General features: G+C 40.4%; 1 protein-coding gene across 4 annotated transcripts in view; it reads right to left on the bottom strand.

Annotated features, from left to right (window-relative positions):
• trappc9 (trafficking protein particle complex subunit 9) overlaps nt 1–21068 on the bottom strand; it is a 213790-nt gene that overhangs the window by 97481 nt on the left and 95241 nt on the right. For all 4 annotated transcript variants that reach the window (XM_084563278.1, XM_084563281.1, XM_084563280.1 and 1 more), the window contains one exon: nt 6479–6621. In XM_084563278.1, coding sequence (XP_084419404.1) covers nt 6479–6621 — 143 coding nt within the window. The remainder of the gene's footprint in view (nt 1–6478; nt 6622–21068) is intronic.

Here is a 21068-nt window from a genome sequence, read left to right as displayed (position 1 = left end):
TTTTTTGTTTGTTTGTTTTGTTTTGTTTCTTTGATGGGGATAGGGTGTTACAGGGTAAGGAGGTTTACCTTCCACACCTCGCTTTTTGTTAAGTTTCTATACTGTTGGTGTATTGATATGTTTCTATACACTGCATACATAAAATTGAAAAATAAAATATTTCCCAAAAAAAAAAAAACTGCCAAAAATCTCAAAAGAACTAGAAGAATAAAGCAAGCAGAACCAAATGAGAAGACACAGGGCTTTTAAATGATGAGTTCAGGTTCTAAGCCCTGTCAGTTGCTCTCTCAGTTATCTGCATTTACTGTCAATGTGACCTGAGATACGAACTGGACAGGGAGATTTCTGAGAAGCTGAAATGTTTATGTTAATGAACGTCAACTCTGAAAATGATGTGATTAATTGCGATTAAATATTTTAATCTACTGGCAAGCCTAGTTGGTATATTGATCAACTCTTGTCCCATTATTTGCTTATCTGCTGCTCAGGTTTCCTAATATATACTGCCATAAAATCTTATTTTTCATGGCATTCTATTCTTATTTATTTATTTTACACACTTACCGGAGGTTTGTTGAATATGCAGCATTGTACAGTGAAAGTTTGGGATGTCCCGATCGGTATTGGGAAATCAGTGGCTCGATTTTTAAAATGATCGGATATGATTTAGTGTTTGTTGTGACAATATGAATGTTGAAGTTAAGATATACTCCACAGAGCTATTTATAACTACATATAATGATCTGTTGAATTGACCCACACACGCGCGCACACATGCACGATTCTATTTTTATTCTGTTTCTATCTTATTTCTATTCTATATATTTTATTTTACTTAGGTACATTATTTGTTTTTGTCACCAAGATTTAATGATGCTGCACTGTTACAGAGTATTTGAAAATAATGACAAAGAATCTTGAATCTTGAATCTTACAAATATTTTTTAAGTTTATAAGAGTAATTTAGTTAAAACCAACCAACTCAGAATGTTTTTGTGACAGGAGCCAATATACTTTTAGTTTCTTCCCTGTTATATATTCTGCACAACAAAGAAAGCTCTACTCTCCAAAAGCAAAATGAAATTGTTCATGGCACTGCTTGGAGGCATAAATGCATTCCAGAGCTATTCAACTGTCAAGCATACAGGCTTATATTGGGTTGTTTTCAAAGTTTCTTGCACTCAATATAGTTGCACAGTGTGCAAGTGACCTAGGAGGAAAGCCTTTATGACTTGCCAGAGTAAGACATTTTGCTTATTTAGAAAACATGCAAAGATATATATATATATATATATATATATTTAAAAAATAAATAAATAAATAAATTTAATCACAACTCAGATCAGCCAATAATCAATATTAAATTACTGGGATTAAATGAGGGTTAAAAAAAAAAAACATAATCAGGATATCCCTACTGACGATAAAGAATCATATCTTATATATCAGTTGATATACTAATCATTTAGTCCATAAAATGTGAAAATAAAATATAAAACATAATTAACAATTTCAGTTATCGGGCATGTCATCAAATATTTTTGTGACCAGCTGCTTATTTGTGTGACCTTTAAATGTAATATTATCTACGATATATAATGTAACAATATGAAGACGGAACTAAGAATATCGTGCATTTCGCATGTGAGAACTACACTATTTCTATATCTCTATATTCCAGGCATTGGTCAGTGAAAAAGAACATGTAAAACAGAAAAAGTTTGAAGAAAAGAGCAAATAATTAGACAAAGAGAGCAAAAACAAATAGGTGAAGAAAAAGATACGTGTGGTGAAGAGAAAAGTGGAGAGCAGAGGCAAAAAAAAAAAAAAAAGCAGAAAAAGAAGAAGCATTAGGGAAAGGAAGGAATAGAAAATACAGCCTCTAACACGGGTTAGAGAGGAGAAAAACAAAGGATAAGTAAGAGAATGGTGGGACAAATCTACTCCACTGTTGCAAACGTTAGGCACTGAGAACACCACGGCCAAATCTCATACCACATAGAACAAGAAAAATAACTTTCAGTAAGCAAGCAGGATTTCTCTTGTTGCTGGGATGTAGAGAGACAGAGGAGTGGAAGGATAGATAAGCAGAGAGAGACGGAGGAGAAACACAAAAACAGATCGAAAGGATGAGTTGCTGCTTTATTGAGCAATTTCATACCACCACTTCCAAATTCTCTTTTAACTCCCAGCCAAGTAAAAATTCAATAGTCTTTATCAGAACAAGTTAAGTGCGTTACAGGACTTAAACGTCTCCCCTTCCAGAGGGGGAATTCTGACGAATACTGTCTAAAAGTGTGCGTGCAAAGCGCAGATAAGCCAACATTAGATTTGTGAATGGCTGTTATTACACACTAAAATGTAGCTCATATCTTATTTGCTGTAAATCATCCCAGCGTCTAATATGTAAGGCCCTTAGAGATCATTTCAGGACATTCATTCGACAGACACACTGCAGTCTGGAGCATGTTTTTATACTTCAAGGGTGTAAATATATTGTTAAAAAATCCACTGACAGGTTAATTTATTGGATACAACAGCAATCATCCAGAAAGCACACATCCTTGATTTGGCACAAATATTACTGGGGGACAGGACATGTTAGGATCTGGTACAGTTATGACAAAATTTAACCGATGCTGCTGCTCATACATGATTTGAGAACTCAATCAATGTACATAGCTGGCTGTTATTATTGTTGTTCATTTTTAAAAGTGATGCGTCAATGCGTGGTCCAATGGTTCTGAACCTCAGGGACAGGCCTCTCCACGCAGACACAAATAAAAATTCAAGAAGAAAAACAACGGCTTTGCCTCACACAGAATTCATTTAGTTTGAGATATCTGCAGGTATTCTCCTTAAATCTCCCCAAAGTGTTCAGTTTGAACACATGTAAAACCTTTTGAGATTTGGTTGACAGCCAGTACACAGCCTACTTCATGTCAGAATAGTGAGGCAGAATGCCCTAATGGCACGTAGACACTAGTTTGTTTGCCTTTTAAGTGTGTTCAGTATTGCATGTGACCCTCCATTAGCTGCAGCGACTATTTAGATAGAACTCATAATGATTCACAAACGTCTACAATTACTCCCTTGTTGTTGTTGTATGCCTCCACTATCCAGTCAATTTACAGTTTACATCCGTATCTGTGCAGGCAAAAAACAGAGTCACGGTAACCTTTCACCACCCAAATCAAACCTGTTCATTTTTGGATCTAAGTGAAAGTGCCAGTGTACGGACAACATGAAAAAATATTGCCACTACTACCGCCAGCATGTAGGCAATATTTTGCCTACGCTCAGTTACATTTTGAGAAGTTTTTGCTAAACTTACGATAGAATTATTACTTTGAAATTCCCTTCTGATCAGATAATAAGAATAGTACAAATTTGAGAAAACGTTTAATGACCAGTCGCTTAATATGGTGTAGGGTGCTAAAACATTGCTATTCTCAACCAGTGGCGTCAAACTGAATCAGAGAGGGGGCCAAAATTAAGAAATGACTCCAAATCACGGCCCAACCAGAATGGATATTTATTTAAAATGAGACACCCAAATTAAACCAGTTAACAGGGGCCGATACGACACTATTTTTCATAAGACATTGCAAGATTAACAGTCCACAATATGGCTTCCTAACGTTAATATGGCTTCCTAACCTTATCTGTATGTTGTATGAATTTGCTGTTATTGACACTTTTGAATTGACGCCAGAATAAAACAAAACTAGCGGGGCTATCGTGGTGGTTACTACACGGTGGAGAGCGACGCTAACCACGGGGCTAAGTTAGCATGCTAATGCCGTGTTAAACATGCTGTTGTTATTTGGCTAACAGAAACTTTCACTGTTTCTCTATGTTAGTGTGTATGTTAACTGACTGGTGTTTAGCTGTAGTGACTTTATCATTTATATTTTAGTAACTTTTCTGTTTGCCAGTTGTCTGCTAACTGGTACAGTGTTACAAATTCTTTGTGTAAGAACCTCTGTTAACATATTTTAGTATTTAGCCGCTGTACTCTATCGATAAGCTGAATGGTTGACGAGGCATCCATTAGACTGATGAGTTTGCCAATAAAATTGGGAGGGAGAGCTGATTGACTAGCTGCCTGATGACAAAGGTTCAGCTATTGCAATGCAATCTGGGATTTGTAGTATCAATGGTGCACACGCAAAATAACTGCGGGCCAATTCTGATAGATATACCATATTATCTGTGGGCTGGATACATCTGAGCGGAGTTTGATATGTGCGGCCTAAATGGTGCCAATCAAATACAATCCGGTAATACATAATACACGACTTTTCACTGGAGAGCACCAAATTTACTAATTAAGTCAAGAGTTTAAATTTCCTGAAGAGCAGCCACACATAATCAAGATCAGTCTTTTTGCATTTTGTGCCAAGGTTTTTGAGCAGTTTGTTCTTTGACAGGTCGGTAAGATTCAAGGATGATGTGGCGCTCTAAAGAACCGAGTCGAGTGTGAGCTATACAAATATAATTTATTTCATTTGAGAAGAGCTTCTAATATCTGCAGGTGGTCTCCTTAAGTCTCTCAAAAGCCTTACATATGAACACATTTGAAATGTTTTGAGATCTGGTTGAGAGCCACAACATAGTGTGTGTCAGAATAGTAAGGGCAGAGAGTGCCAAGTGTGCAGTACAGGTAAAGAAGAAGGGGGTTGTGATGACAGAATGATGGTATAGCAGCTAGTGCAGCATATCCATCAGCACTAAGCCAAGATGGATGGCTTAAACTGCAGATATTATTACAGCTAATGATTCACCTCAAGTGGCCATTACTCTGCTCCGATCCGTCTCCCCCGTTTGAGCTTTTTCAGAGTCGGGGAGCTGAAAAGTGGATTGGAGTGAGACGCACGGCGTGTTTGTGTGCGTGAGGATGTGTGAGGGTGCCTAATGCACGTATGGACATGAGAGCTGGAATGTGAGCGCTTGACTATCCATTCACATACCTGACCCGTCAGTGAAAACACAGTGTATGTGTCCTCTGGTTTGGACAGTAATGTCATGCTGGACTGATTAAAGAAAAACAGACAAAACGAAGCTCTAGAAGTGAGGTTGTTACAAATTATTGGGACAAGAGCTGCGGTGAGATTGATTATTCTATGCTTGTCAAGTGCTCTAGTGCAGTTTGAGAAGTAATGTTAATTCATCTGATCAAGTCAAACCCTGGTGTAATGATCTGCAGTTATTTGGGTTTGATTATTTCTATTCCCATGTTCTATTTTGTAATCAGGTGATTCATTCTGTTAATTTTGCTTCCCGCCCTCGCACAGAATCAAGTCATGCTTCAAGTCGTGCTCCTGTGCTTCTCCCAGTACCTGTTCCTGTCCAGTGTTTTTAACTTATGCTATCATGTGGGTTATCTTTCACTGGATTCTTTTTTGAATGCCCTGCTTTTCACTACAGTGCCACTGGTTGCTGTATTCCTGTACTGTACCTACAATGATGATATAATCATTAAACAAGTATGCTCCTGATCAACAGATCTTGTAGCATTCTTCTTAAATCTTCTTCCATAGGATTATTCCACTGCCAGTGTTGGGTTTGTGTCAGACCAGTGTCTTACCACATGCTCTGTATAAGTTCCAGTTGTACACAGTGGGAGAGAATGTTTGTTTTTAGCCTGTTTATGATCGCTGTATTGATTTTCCAGCAGACAACTCCACTCCATTTGCAACCTTGTCTCAGACTAAACCCACTGTACACTATTTGTCCAGCAGCAATCAACTGACTATATTAGCAAGTAGCTAATAAAAATATCACATGGATATACTCTGAACAAACTATAAACAGAATACTTATGCTGATCAGTGTCTGCTGGATGTGTAAACATGACAAGTGTTTGCTGACACTAGCCCCCCAAGACTTTTTCTTCAGCCCAAAATAATTTTCCTATTTGTGAAGCACTTGGTCACTAGACAACTGACCATTTGAGAAAGAAGAGACGTAATTTTGTGATGTGTTTTTTTTTTTTTTTTTCATCGCCAGTGAACGGACTACTCTTAGGCCTAGTTTTAATTTGGCTGTCTGAAAAAAAGAAAAATTCCCCAGCAGGATGCAAACATGAAAAACAGCACAAGGTGTTGACCTGGCTTCCAAATTCACTAGATCCCAAACTGACCAAGTATCTATGGGATGATCCACAGAGGCCCCTCACCTCAACCCATAGGACCCAAAGGCCCCGACTAATAACACTGTGTTACCAGACACCACAGGACACCCTCAGAAGGCCCATGTCCATTCTCTGATGAGTCACAACTGTTTTGGAGGCACAAGGGAGACCTACACAATATTAGGAAGGTGTTCATAAAGTCATGCCTAGTCTCCTCAGGCAACAAGTACCGTTTAACAAATTGACCATGGGAATAATTCTAATTAAAACTGAGCCCAAATGCACTCCACTAATACTGATCAGGTACAGCCATCAAAAACGTCAATTCATTCCGCGTCTTACCTGGTAGCAGGGAGGGTGCTGACTCTGGTGAAAAACACAGAAGGCTCCACATCGACATGGACGCCCAGACACAGCTCTCTGTAGTAGCCCTCCACGTTGCCTGCTCCCCCAGAGTACTTGAAGTTCAGCACTGCATCCAACATCTGCAAAAGAAGACAAGAAAAAAAAAGAAATTTACATCTAGTCAATGTCAACCCCGTGGAGATAAGACGACCCTTTATTTATCTTATTTATCTTACTACAAGTAAGAGCAGATTCATCCAAAAAACCAATGATCCGCTACCAACGCCTAAAGGAATTTCTGTTTGGAAGACGGAGTGTGATTGTGGTCAGAGGTCACAGCCAGCATGTTGTGCCCTGCCATCACATCAGCAAAACTGCTCTATATTTAAGATCGATGCGATAATAACCGCACACCAGAGTGGCCGTTGTGCTGTTTAATGAAATGGAAGTGTAATGCTGAAAACCCCGAGGTGCGTGGGGCTATGGTTGACGGCTGATTTAGGTGGAATTTGGTGGTATTGTCCTACAGCGAGGGGAGGAATTGCAGAATTGCTCAAAGGTACTCAGAGACATAGTGCAGAGGCAGTTGGGGTACAGGACGAGCAGCCAAGTGGGCAAAGGATGGGGCTAAATTAAAAGTGGCAGTTTATGGTGAGGGAACACTAGCTGACTCAGGAAGTGAAGCTGAAGCAGGGTAAAAGGCACATCCAAGGTCTCGCTTTTCTTCTCATGCGGCGTATATCATCTCTCCACATTTTGCTGATGGAGGCACTGGCTGCGGCTTTCCAAAACAAATTTCACTGATTCCTTGATTATTTTCGCTCCTTCTCCCTTCATGTGGGGCGTGGAGCCAAAGTGGAATGATTCTGACTCTGCTGGCTAGATGTCTGGCCTATTACAACCTAATGACAGAAGCACAGCTCAATGAGCAAGGAGAGATTTTGGCGAATTACTATTATTTTAGACCAAGGGCGTAATTTCCAAAGGTACACGTATCTCAGCATGGGCTTTATTTCCTATCCATGGTACATTTCCATGTTCGATATGCTTCACTTATAATGTTATTATTTATTTATTTCTAGTGTTGCATTCATTTTTCACCAAGATCTCCAGCACATTCCAAAGATTCTCAATGGGGTTAAGGTCTGAACTCTGTGGTGGACAATCCATGTGTGAAAATGATCTCATGTTCCCTGAACCACTCTTTCACAATTTGAGCTCTGCGAATCCTGCCATTGTCATCTTGGAATATGCTCGTGCCATCAGGGAAGAAAAAATCCATTGATGGAATAACCTGGTCATTCAGTATATTCAGGTAGTCAGCTGACCTCATTCTTTGGACACATAATGTTGCTGAACCTAGACCTGAGCAACTGCAGCAACCCCAGATCATAGCACTGCCCCCACAGGCTTGTACAGTAGACACTAGGCATGATGGGTGCATCACTTCATCTGCCTCTCTTCTTACCCTGATGGCCCCATCACTCTGGAACAGGGTAAATCTGGACTCATCAGACCACATGCCCTTCTTCCATTGCTCCAGAGTCCAATCTTTATGCTCCCTAGCAAACTGAAGCCTTTTTTTTTCCAGTTAGCCTCACTGATTAGTGGTTTTCTTAAGGCTACACAGCTGTTCAGTTCCAATCCCTTGAGTTCCCTTCACATTGTACGTGTTGAAATGCTCTTACTTTCACTATTAAACAACAAATGTTGTTTTTCTTCCATTTGATTTCACCAAACGTTTAAGTGATCACGATCAATCAGGATTTTTTTCCGACCACATTTCTTCCTTTATGACGATGGTTCCCCACTATCCTTCCAGTTTTTAATAATGCGTTGGACAGTTCTTAACCCAATTTTAGTAGTTTATACAATCTCCTCAGATGCCAATGATTTGACCCTTCGCTGCTAGTGTGAACAAAACTGTCAACTAGAATAAAATGTCCCAACTATCTTATGGATTTTGACAAAAAATAAAACTTGATAAAAGCCTTTGTCTTTGGGGATTCCCATCATTTTCTACCAACGCAACTGTCAGATTGAAATTGGACTACCATGAAATTTTGTACATTCATAGGTCCCAGAGGATTCGTTGTCTTTAGTGATCCTCTGTTTTGTCATCTAGCTACAGACCAAATCAAGCAAGATATCTTTCGATAACAAAGTTCTTTCCTAATCCTCAAATCCAGTCAGTTCTTTATTTTGCTCATATACTTTGAAACACTTTGGAATACCTGCAAATCTAGAGAGATTTTGTCGGGTGCATTTTGCACAAGGACAATGATGTTGCAAAATCCTCTTGCACACCCCATGAATTCAGATTTAAGGCGCTCCAAGAGAATTGTCCCTCCGTCTGTAGATGGATGTGAAAACAGCCTTCTAGTGTCAGCCTCTGCACTCGTACCATTAAACAAAGTAAAGGGCAAACATTCAAGTGAAGCAGCAAAACAACTTTTGACAGGAGTGAACTTATTGTCTTTATCGTACTGAAGCTTATTATGTACTGTTCATGGACTATGTTTAGACAGTAGGGAGTGATGCTAGGAAAAGGTTTTTTAGGGAACAGAGTTTTTGTTGGATTTTTAAATTACAAAGAAAACAATGATGTCATTGGAATGTTAATTTTCAGAAGAAGAGTACTGCTGTCATGTTGGAATACTAAATAAAGCATGCTTGATGTAAAATCCAGATATCCCCTCTGAATACATAATACCGATAACACTATTATTTCTGAGGGGACGGTGAGGCCAATCAGCTTTAGATCTGGAACAGCAGCCTTCCACTGCAGGTAGGATACAGATTCCTGCTGTGCTAGGAACAGAATAAAGAGCCGGGCGCTGATAAGAATCTCATTTAAATTGATTGACTAAAATCACTCAAGATTTCTAGAGCGGAGACACTAGTCGGAGGCAATTTCTATTGAAGTCTGTGTTTTCTGCTCAACTCACCGTTGTTTTCTTCCAGTTTGCTGGAGGGTAAGGCCGGTGTTATTTTATCTTTTAATTATTATCAACAAACCCCCAGAGAAGATTAAAAAAAAAACAACACTCGGTTTCATCCGCCTCACGTCATTGTCTACATTTTCATTTTGCCAAATAACTCTACTGCTGTCCAAAGTATTAAAAACACATTAAAGATCCATCATTTCTTATAGCCGGCATGAAAATATATGTACCCCATTTTTCCTCTGAGCAAACAAGTGCCTTGTAGCACGCAGCAACATGATCTTGTAGCTGCCTGTGCGGTAATGGCCTCAACATGATCCTCTTGAGGAACAGTGATTGTCTCGGCGACACTTTGAAACAGCGGCTGTGTACCCAGATTTCCCTTTCAGACCGGGCCGAACCCTGAGCTCCTCCTTTGTTCGATCCTCTCTCGCTCTGCTCTCTGGCCCCTCAGGAACCCATTTCAATCACACCGGGCTAAAAATAGGTCCTGCTGTAATGAGCTGGCTGTGCTAGGAGTGAGCCAGTAGCAACACACACACACACACACACACACACACCCTAAGAAAACAGCCTGACCCACGCACATGGATTGAAACAGCGTGATTAGTGAGACTGCCCAGATTAAAGCAAAATCTCAATTATTGCGTTCACCATCGCTGATAACTCTGTTAGCTGTTTGAGATCCAAGTTAATGTCTTGTAGAGGAAATGCAAAGACTACAGAAAATAAATGGACACGGAACCACAGTTAATTCCATCATTTATCAAAATTAACATTCAGCATTTGCTGAAATATGAGCAACGCTGCTAACAGAAATTTGACAATAGCACAGATGGTGCTGTCATGAAGATAGCAAGCTGACAGTGCAATCTCCTATAAACAGAAATGTTGGCTCCTATTTTGCACATTAACCTAGTACTCATTAGTAGCAACAGAAACCTAAGTATATGGATTTGAGCAACAGTGTCTTTAATTGCTTGTGAATTTAACTTTTCCTAGATCTAGAAATTTGACGTTCTCCCCTCAAAAGTTAAATAATCAGGCTTTTAAGTTCAAACTTTTCTGGCGTTGTTTCAGACATTTTGTGAACACTATATCATCACTCTGTACAGCTTGAGTTATATATACAGTAGTATATCCTGTCAGTTACCTGAAAGATAAATGTAGTAACATGTCTCTGTTGATGTTGTAACAAAAAGCTTCTGCGATCATCTAATAATGTCTGAAACATTCTTTGTAAAAGAATAAAATATGCGCCATTGAACTTTAACCTGCAGACAATCACTTTACAGAGAAACTGGCCATGTGTGCAGAGCTGTGGACACGTTATTTGTACCACTGAAACCACACAAAAACACAATCGCTATTGATGAAAAACTCTGCACCCATTTTAAAGAGTTATTGTCTCAACAACAACAAAGAGCTTGAAGAAAGACCTGGGAGGCAGCATGAAGCAGCCAGGAAGAGAAGATGACAAGATTTTCTACGTGGCTTAGGACCCGTTCAGACCTTGCATTAACATCTGATCTGGGCAATCTGATTGGAAGTGGCCAAGATACAGGTATGAACATCCCCAGGATACACTGAGATCAGATCTCTGACCACATCTGGAGGTGGCGTGGGTTTCATGTGTTGCATGTGTCCACAATGTGTCCAGAGTCACATTAAAGACTTCAAGGACACTTCGACATGTAGCACATTCCAGGGATCAAACCGCTTTGTGGCGAACCCGCTCTACCTACTGAGCCACAGCCACCCCGATGTCTGTTCATTAGTCATGAGAGCCTTTTAAAATAGCCTTTTCCGTCCTTGTAGCGGTAAACGTACTAAATAATGAATAAATCTAATCAAGAATTAACAAATGAAAGTATTTAACATGAGTACAGGGTGTGATTCTGTCATTAAATAACGTATCAGCATGCAGTTAATTATTCATGAGATCATGATGATGTATGAGGAGCCGTGTGTGTTTAGTGTTTCCTCATTCACCAGTGTGTTACCTTTATTACCAGAGATTACAGAGTGTATGGGAACTTCCAGGGTTGGAGTTATAATCTGAGTTTTGTGCAGGTCTAACTGCACAAAAGGGCGGAGATCAATATATAAAACTTAACATGTGTCCCAAAAGTCACGACACATGCACATAAAACAGCGCTGTGCTTGGTTCTGGAGCAGTGGTAGAGATCCATGTTAAATACTGGTAAAATATTCTCCTGCGCCCCAGATGATGTCAGGGTTTATTTGCATACAGAGCACAAAACTGAAATCTGATCTGGAGACGCGTTTGGAGATGTATGTTGATGTCAGGTCGGAACACACATAGCTAAAGCTGGTCACTAGCGATCGATAGCCCAGAACGGATCTTAATGCAAGGTCTGAACATGTCCTGAGAGTGTGTTTAATTGGAACAGGAATAAACACTTCTGCTTACAGACATGATTGCAGTGAGTCTGTAGACAATCTGTACAATTAAAAACCCTCGCCTTTACCTCCTTCATACTCCCAAAGGACTAAATTTTAAAGACAATTACACCCTGAAACTCAAACTGTGCAATGGCATGAGGAGACAATAAAAGACCTGCAGTTAACTGTGCTGATTGCACGCACCAAACCTCTGTAACAAGCTTTCACAATTTGTTCAGAAGTGGATCAGGATTCAGGCTGGCAGCGTGCAATGCTGAACTCTAGTTTGGCAGTAATTTATAAGCCAGATACAAGCATAATTGCTTATTCTGGTGCTGTCACTTGGTTGTGTATCATCCACACAGGTCAGTGCACACAGGACAATGCTTACCACTGCTGTACTTCTACTCAACAAGAGTGTAGAACGCTGAACCCCAATCAGCAGCCCGCGGGCTACATCCACCCCGCAGAAGCCAAATGCCTGGCCCGTGTATTGTCACAATATGTGAAATAACAATGCACAATATGTGTAGTAACATTCACATTGCTTTGCTGGGGTTCGGTCTCAACCCACAATGTACACTTGACCGGCGTTATAAGACAGGACGCACCGCAGTTGTATATGTTCCTCAACTAGCTTAGCTGCATGCCAACTAATCAATATCCATAAGCTGGCAAAATGGCCTGCACAAAAAAACGCCAAGTCAACCAGGAAAGCAGCCAGTTCAAATCTGACTGGAATGATCAGTTTAGTTTTATTTTACCGGACTACGCTAATGCTAAGCTTGATATGCATGCAGCTCGTGGTGGTGTGTTGAAAGCGGCACTTCGGCACTATGCATGCTACCAGCTTTAATGCCAGCTACTTCAGAAGGATCGCCTCTGACCATTGCTGTCATTCTCTCACTGATTTGTGAGGGAAAATCAATTTTAGAAAGTCTTAAAGTGGTATAATAATAATTACACAAACAACAAAAACATTCATGTTTTGAAAGTGACAAACCGAAGATCGCTTTCTATCCGCCTTTGTTTGTCTTCCTGTCTCTGTGGAATAGCTGTCTCTTCGGACATTTTGCTGATGTGTACACTGTTTTAATAAACCGCTTTGTTGTTATTAATGGCATTGGTGGTATGCCGAGGTATGTTTGTTGGTGTATTGGTCGCTTTGCCTCAGGGTTCTCCTCTCCTGCTGCGTGCCGTTTGATGTAGGGCTGTTGTTTGACACTGGTCCAGAACGTGGTCTACACATTGTGGTTTTGGACTTATTTTGTTTCAAGAGTGTATTTTTTTTCTTTGTTTGATGCACAAAACAGGGTTTATTACCACTGCCACAAATAACAATTACTGTATACTGCTACTCATTCATTCATCTTCTGTAACTGCTTGTTCCTGTGAAGGGTCGCGGGGTCTGCTGGAGCCTATCCCAGCTGTCATTGGGCGAGGGGCGGGGTACACCCTGGAAAGATTGCCAGTCTATCGCAGGGCTAACCCACGCAGACACAGGGAGAAGATGCAAACACAGAAAGGCCCAGTCGGCTCATGGATTCAAACCCGGGACCATCAGTGCTAACCACCTTTCCACTGTGCCGGCCCTGTATACTACTACTAATAAGAACAATAATGATAGTAGTAGGACAACACAAAACAACTGTGTAGAACTTATGGTGAGAGACGTACAAAACTGTGAAATGAGTTGTCATTTCAAGATAAGCTTTCACTCAGACATTACACCTTCTCAGGTAAGATGCACATTTACTGAAAGCTGTGAAGTTAATCTCAATATTCATCAACAGAATCAAAATGCCAGCATGTTTCTGTGTTGTTAATTATGTTTCTTTGATACTGCTGACAATCATATCATCAAAAAGCAGATCCTGTGTTGATAGGAATGAGTTTTCTAGCTACTGTCACTAGCTGGTATCTTCATTGGCGTATGTTTTTACTTTAAAAACGCCAACCATCTCAGACATGACACAGATGGCAGGGAGGCTTTTTTTTTTTTTTTTTTACCTTGAATGCCATCACTCCACTCTTTTTACTGTGTCACAACAAAACCTCAGAAGACTATCAATCACATTCATTCAAACGCACCATTTGTTTGACAATAGAAGTGAATGCCGAACATCACGCACAGTATTCTCACTCCTACACATGATGGGAGAACAAAGAGGAGAAAGACAAGAAAACGCTGAAGGCGTTTTGAATGGCTTGGCACTGAGATAAAGATCCTGACACGTCTTGCTGAGGAGATTATGGCACGGCCACATGTCTCTTGACGGGAATACTAAGATAAACCATCACAGTGACAGGTAGGCTGGGACAGGGGGGCTCTCGAAATTACTTGGGTGGTTTAGTAGCTACCCGGTTGGCACAGAGGTAATTTCATGGTGTTGCTTAAAGGAACACATCAACATTTTGGAAAGTTCAGTCATAGGCCGTCTTTCCAAGAATTACACAAGAAAATCGATATCAATTTAATCAGTGTACCTTCAATACAAAGGCAGCTCCTTGACAGCTTAGCTTATTAGAACACTAAAGGGGTCTAGAGTATGCAGAGTTTACTCAAGGGACAGGAACATACTGGAAAATCTAGTTTGATAGCGACTAACAGCCGAGGAGCAGTCAGAACTAATAAGCAAGTCAAACTTACTACTAAGACTCTTTATGACAAGTCTGCTTTTAACTTTGTCTCATAACTGTTCGGGACTTTGAACTGTGAAAGGTAACTTTTATTAGCATTTGTGAAAGGTTTAGTAACCAAAATTCATTTTGTGTGTCATCAACCAGACCTAAGCCTGTCTAAGTTAACTTGTTTCCCTCTGTTCACAACTACTGTCAGCAGATGTCAATATGCATTAGTGCCCTAAGACTGGTTTAGATAGAAAATGGCCTTTCTCTATATAGAAAAGATACAGGAAGCCGTCATCCAAAACAGCATACTTTACGGTGGTCAACAACAGCAACAGGAACTCAAAGCTCCAGACAAGTCTCGGCACTGTCCTGGCAAGTGGCATGCTACTTGATTCCGTTTGTTATGTGTTTCTTTAAAAAAAAATAAAATAAATAAAAAGTACAATCTGCTCTGATTGGTCACCTCCAACAGACTTGGCAGGAAAAATTTGAGAAAGTGTTTCACTGGTCAAAAATGTGTGTACGCCCACAAGTGCAGGATGAGTCATAAATATTTTATGCAGGAAATGATCAACGTCAAGGTACCATTAAAGATAATTACAATTACAAATTTAGGGCCAGATTCTAGCGTACAGGTGAGGTAAGTGCAATTCAAAATTTTGATTTAAAGGGAACTTGAAAATATTGTTCTATGTCTAAAAAAATTATACCTGAATAATCAAAGTTTCTGTTTTGGAACAAGAAAACATCAAGTGCAACTGAAACCTTCAGGACTGTGTGGCTGTGGGTGGATCGAATCTAATGATAGAACACCGTTGCAAATCCAATCTCTTTTGATGCATGAAAATACATGACCCTTCTCCAGCTGAGGATAGGCCACTTCAAACTAGTCGAGAGGGTGCAGAAAAATAAACCAACAGATAGTGATGTGGCAAAAAAAAAAAAATAATAACAATTTTTTAAAAAAAACTGTAGGAGTGTGGCAGAACATTCGAGCCCACCTAATTTGCAAAAACAAACTAGGTTGATTACAATAATTGTTGTTGGGACCTCTAAAGGTTTTTGGTTGGGGGAAAAAAAAAAAAAAAAAAAAAACACCACACTGAAATTTCCCAGTATATCTCTGTTGAACAAATCCACACATGATTTTGGCAGTTCAGTTTGTTGTACTATATTTGTTGGAGATGTTGTTGTGGGGCACTGTGCTTTTAGATTCCCTTCCTTAAATGTAATATCTTTGCAAAACAATGATAAAAAACAACAGACAAATACCAAACATTCATTTTGAGCAACAATATCCCCAGCGCAACCATAGAGGGAATTAAGAGCTGCAGCTGCTGATCTGTGAGTCATGAAAGCAAAAATATCTCTTTTCACCAGACTCCTAGGATGGTGAAACATTAATACAAGTCACACTTAACCTCTCCAGGAAGTAAGAACCACAGCAGATGGGAGACTCGGCTAGACCATGAGCCGCTGACCCAGGATTGGATGGGATTAATCTGCACCTCCCATCTGAGTCAGCGCCACTGAACTGGCCACAAACTCATATTGATAAGACCAGGTCACAACAGTGTAGATTATTTACAGTATACGTATGGTACCATCTTGGACAAGCTAAGGTAGAATACACAACTAAAGTCATAAGTCTAGAGTTGACTACAAAACAACAATCGTCAAAATAAAATGACTTTCTGCACATATATTAACTTTCCTCCCACTGTTTTCCTTTTGACAAATTTGAAGTGAGAAGCGTAACACACATATAATGGCAGTAATTGAAGGGGGAAAAGAAATAGAATTTCACCACATTATTTTGACAGTCTCTGGAAAAGAGACAGTAAAAAGCTCGGGTGTGAATCATCATTATTTTCCTGCAGACGGCCAAATTGGAAATGGCGTAAAGCCCCAGTTTATAGAAGATACACTTAAAACATCAATTTCTGCTTCAAATTTATTTATTTATTTTTATTTTTTTTTAAAGTGTGGCCAATAACATGTTCCAATTACAACACGCATGCTCTGGATTTTTATTATCGACCAGTGGATCTCATGTCTTTTTACTTAGTGGAGGTTTTTCCTCATAGCTTGGACAGGTGGTTGAATGGCGGTCAGACAGAAGGTCACAGTGTACATTGATGGCGTGATGAAATGGAAGTCTGTGTGCCTAATTGTCCTTAAAATGAGACTTGACCCCTGCTTAGGTTGCATCTGCCTTGTGGCGGGAAAGTGAAGCCATCAGCCAGGAGAGCTATTTAGTCTCCCGGTGGCCCCGGCTTCTGCCAGAAACTGAGAAATGACCTGAGGCCATTCAGATGCAGCGCGTCCATTTGGAGCGATCTGGGAGTGCCTGTCATACATATACTTGGGTGTCAGTCACTGAGCCAATCACTTGGGCACCCCTGGTATCAGTTTAAAGAGAAACAGCGAGGAGCTTTACAGCACTCTGAGCGTAGCTGAAGTGAAATAGATATGAGCTATAGAGTGGGACCAAGTTGTCGGCTGTCACTATAGATGATTGTGAGGAACTATGATGCTACAGTTTCTCATGTGCTCTCATGTTGATTGCTGGAAACATCTTGTGATGCCTTCAGACTTGATGCAACATGCTGGCAACAACACAAGACGATGTGTTCACTGTACTGCTTGATACACAAAGCTTATCCGTGTTTAAGATCCACCTTCCTCTAGCCTTTCAAGAGGCGCTATCGAGGAATTTGTGGCAGCTTGACATTATCATGTTTCTGCTGGGCTTGTTGGCAACTGATGATTCATGAGAAGAGGGAAGGTAAGACTGATAAGAGCGAATATGTTCTCAGTCGGCCCCACGGTGTAATGACTTGGCAATAATTGCTGGATGATGAGAAGCAAGGGCGCTGTGAACAAGTCTGCGTTGATCTGACAACTGATGAGGGTTAGGGCATCTGAAACTGCTCAGTAACAACCAGGCTGCATGCGGACAAAAATAGCTGACACTGCTGACAGGAGAAGGGATTTTTATGTTTTTTGTTTTTAAGGGAGAGGACCCAGCAAAGTTTGCATAGCACTGTATAATCACCAGCTCCAAAACCTCCCGAAAAAACCAAAAGCCTATCTGGAACAGCCCCGAGCCAGTCCATTTAATGATGGTCCTGACATTTCTGCCCACGGCGTTTATAATGTCACGCTCTGCACTCCCTCACAGTTAGGGTTTGCCTCTGATGTGGCAATTAGGACGGAAGACATTTTAAAGAGTGGGTGAGCAACCTGCCCAACTACGAGGAATCTGTGACGGAGGGGGTTACGGGATGTCAAGCTCGAGTTATTATAGGAGGTGGAGGGCAGCAAAAATATTGCCACAAAATGTGAAGAGTGCTGTGGGACATGAATTCCTTCCAGCACCTGTACTTAGCTGCATCACACAGGTAATCTGCTTGTCACTGTGAAATGTAGTGAGAGACAGATGGCAACACGCGTATGTATTGCTGCTCACCACTCAGCTGATAATAGCCGTAACTAAAATATCTTTAACCCCTTGAAATTCCTGTAATTGTCACCTAAAACGGCTAAAAAAAGTCATAATTCAGAATATAAAACTGTTCTTGAACCATTCGCGGTAGAGGGTTAGGGTTTGGGTTAGGGGTAGGGGTAGACTGGAAAACACAATGGGACCAGTGCTTGAAGCCTTACCTAGTCCCATTTCAAACTGACAATAATGCTACAGATAGTGAGTATTTTACACTGCTGTTTTACCAGGCGTGCCAACACTGTGCCAAAGACATGGTAAACAGTTGTCTATTGTGTCAGGCAAGGTGTCAATAAAAAGGTTTTAGAGTTCAGAGCTGTTTTGGTACCACGGTGTGGCTAATAAATACAAGCTAACTGAAGTTACAATTGAGAATATGTGGAAAATATGCGCTTCGAAACGGAAATTGCCGTTCTAGATCAAAGGCTTTTTTACTGGAGGACATTTACATTTTTGTTGGAGTTTCATCTGCTCTTGGAATACTGTGAGGCTCAACAGACGAGTCGTGTACACTTCTGTGTTTGTGACTGGTCCGACGTAAGTGTTTACTGAGCCTGCAGTCATGAGTCTATCCCGAAATGGTGTGCATCATTCTAATCTCAAGAAATTGAGCCTTCCAACTATGTATGACATGTCTTGGCACATATACAGGGGGCTGAGTTACTCCCTGGTTTACTTGCAAAAATAGCAGGCGGCTGCCGGAACGGCAACAGGTTAAGTCAGTGTCACCAACCCCTGAAATCGTGAAATTATACGCACTGTGGGAGATCAGTGGCGCACTGATTTTGTTTGATAAGTGCTTAGATCTGTATTCATGCAAGTGTTGCTTCTAATATCCAGGAGGTTTACATTCTACAATGATCAAAGGTATGCTGCACTGAAAAAATAAAACTTCCAGTTTTTGACGTGTTACTTTTAGAGACGACAAAAATCCAGGCTCAGCACATTAAAGTGTAAAGTGTAAGTGTAAATAAGCTTGTCGGAGGCCACCTGTAGGCTTACATCACCTTGCTTATGATTAATAGTTCACACAGCATCTCTTGCTAATGTTTCATGTGTGACAGGAGATTAAAATCTAATTTGACCGCAAGATAGGAGAAATTCCCTGAGAGGGTTCATTTCCAATGACAGATCTACAAGTGAGACCTTCAAACATGTTTAACTGCGGGCCGCAACCCCGGTACGCCGTCATTAAAACAATAAAAAAAACATATCCAACGCAATGGGAGTTTTGGTGTGCATAAGTATTTCCTGAGGCTTTTATTAGCCTTGGCTTATCATTTTATTCTTGCATTTTTGATTTAAATTTCACTGTTCACTTATTTTTTTCTTCTGGTATGCATTTGTTTTAGTTTTATTGCAGCACTCTAATCACTGATGCATTGATGCAAAACAGTCTGAGTGATGAATAGTAGTTCTCCCACATGACTGATACATGTGCTGGAACAACTCAAGGCAGAGGCATGTATTTCAGCATTAATTGGACTCACACAGCCCAATTTGATCTCAAGCGGGCCGGACCAGTAACACACCGGTATAAATACCTACAAATAAAATGCAGATTTTCCCAGTTGCCTTGTTATGAATTTCCATTTCTTACTTTTGCTTCTGGACACAAACAGCTTCCCAGCAGTGGTCTTCTCACATTTTAAAGTCAGTGTTTCCATTGGAACGCCAAGCACTTCCCATGACATTCACGGGTTCCATTTCAAGGCAAAAACCAATCCTGTTTCTCTTCTCCAGTCAATTTAAAATGACAGTCTCGGACTTGCAACATCTCCTTAGAGAACCAATAAAACAAATGAACAGAACCTTCTAGTGTCTGCTAGAAAGTCAAAAAATATAGAGAACCTTCAACTTGTTCAATGCGTTCTGGTATTGTGAGGGCCATGCACAGAAGATGACCTCACACTTACGGAACTGGATCTGGAACGTTTCTGTATGTGCATGGGTAAAAGAGGTGATCTTACATTTTTTATTTTTGTATCCTTCTTCTCTTAGATAATACTGGTTTCCACTGGCACTGCAAATCTTTAAAATAAAGGTTCAAAGTTTGTGGTGTGATCCCCGTTTTAACAGGGGTGTAAAGGCTTTATATCCACACAAAACATCTTTAAAATTGACACAACAACCCCTTGAAGCTTTGTTGTTCCACACAGCAGCTCTGCTGGACAAACGGCACCAAGCCCACTGCTTTGCTTACGACTGATTATTCTACACGGCTCCTCAGCTTCCACATTGCAAAAATCATCAAGGGCTGAAGACCCTGACACCCTCGGGACGCTTGGGACACACAGTCCACACAGTCCCATGAAAAAATCATAAGCCAATTAAAGCTCCTCTCCCCTCTTTTGCCCGAAGAACCCCTTCAGGACAGTCCGTTCCCACTAATCCCATCTCTCTGCATCCTCACCCAACAACATCAGGTTACCAGGGAAACGGCAGCGTGGAGCTTGCGCAAATATTGAAAACCACGGCTCCCTTGTTAGTTACAACACCAGGGTCACCACAATCCTATAGTACCTGAGCCTCGGCATGACCTCATCATGTATGTACTACTATTGTATCTGAATACTGATGTCCAATCCCTGCATGTACTTCGATATTAAGCGATATTTCATTGACTCATTGCTATGAAGAATCATAGCATTTTCTTTAGCCAACAATACGCAAATAAGCAAAATGATTTGTGTCCCCAGACATCATGTCCCATTGCAGTGAATGTCACATGCTTCATTTACCATAAATAAACTCATGTTCTTTAATAAAACTACAAATGCATGATTGAATTTGTCGTCAGGAAAACAGGATAACTTAATAAGCAGTGACACTTTGAGGAAGTTAATGATCGAGAGACATACTGGCTGCAAGAAAATGAAGGCCACATTTTTGTTCTGTTACTCTATTTCTCAGTTTTCTGTGTAAAGAAATGTCTTGAGCTATTCATCCATGCCTTTTCAATCTGATGATACTAGTCATATGAAAGACACCGAGCCTTATCGGACACTTGATCCACACAAAAGAGGATGGGTCAAGTAAAAAAAAAAAAAAAAAAAGCAAGTTTGCCACTCAATGTTTAACACAATATGATATCTGCTGA

The sequence above is a fragment of the Chelon labrosus genome, assembly GCF_963514085.1.
Source record: "Chelon labrosus genome assembly, chromosome: 16".
Lineage (NCBI taxonomy): Eukaryota > Metazoa > Chordata > Actinopteri > Mugiliformes > Mugilidae > Chelon > Chelon labrosus.
This window is presented reverse-complemented; position numbering and strand designations above follow the sequence as displayed.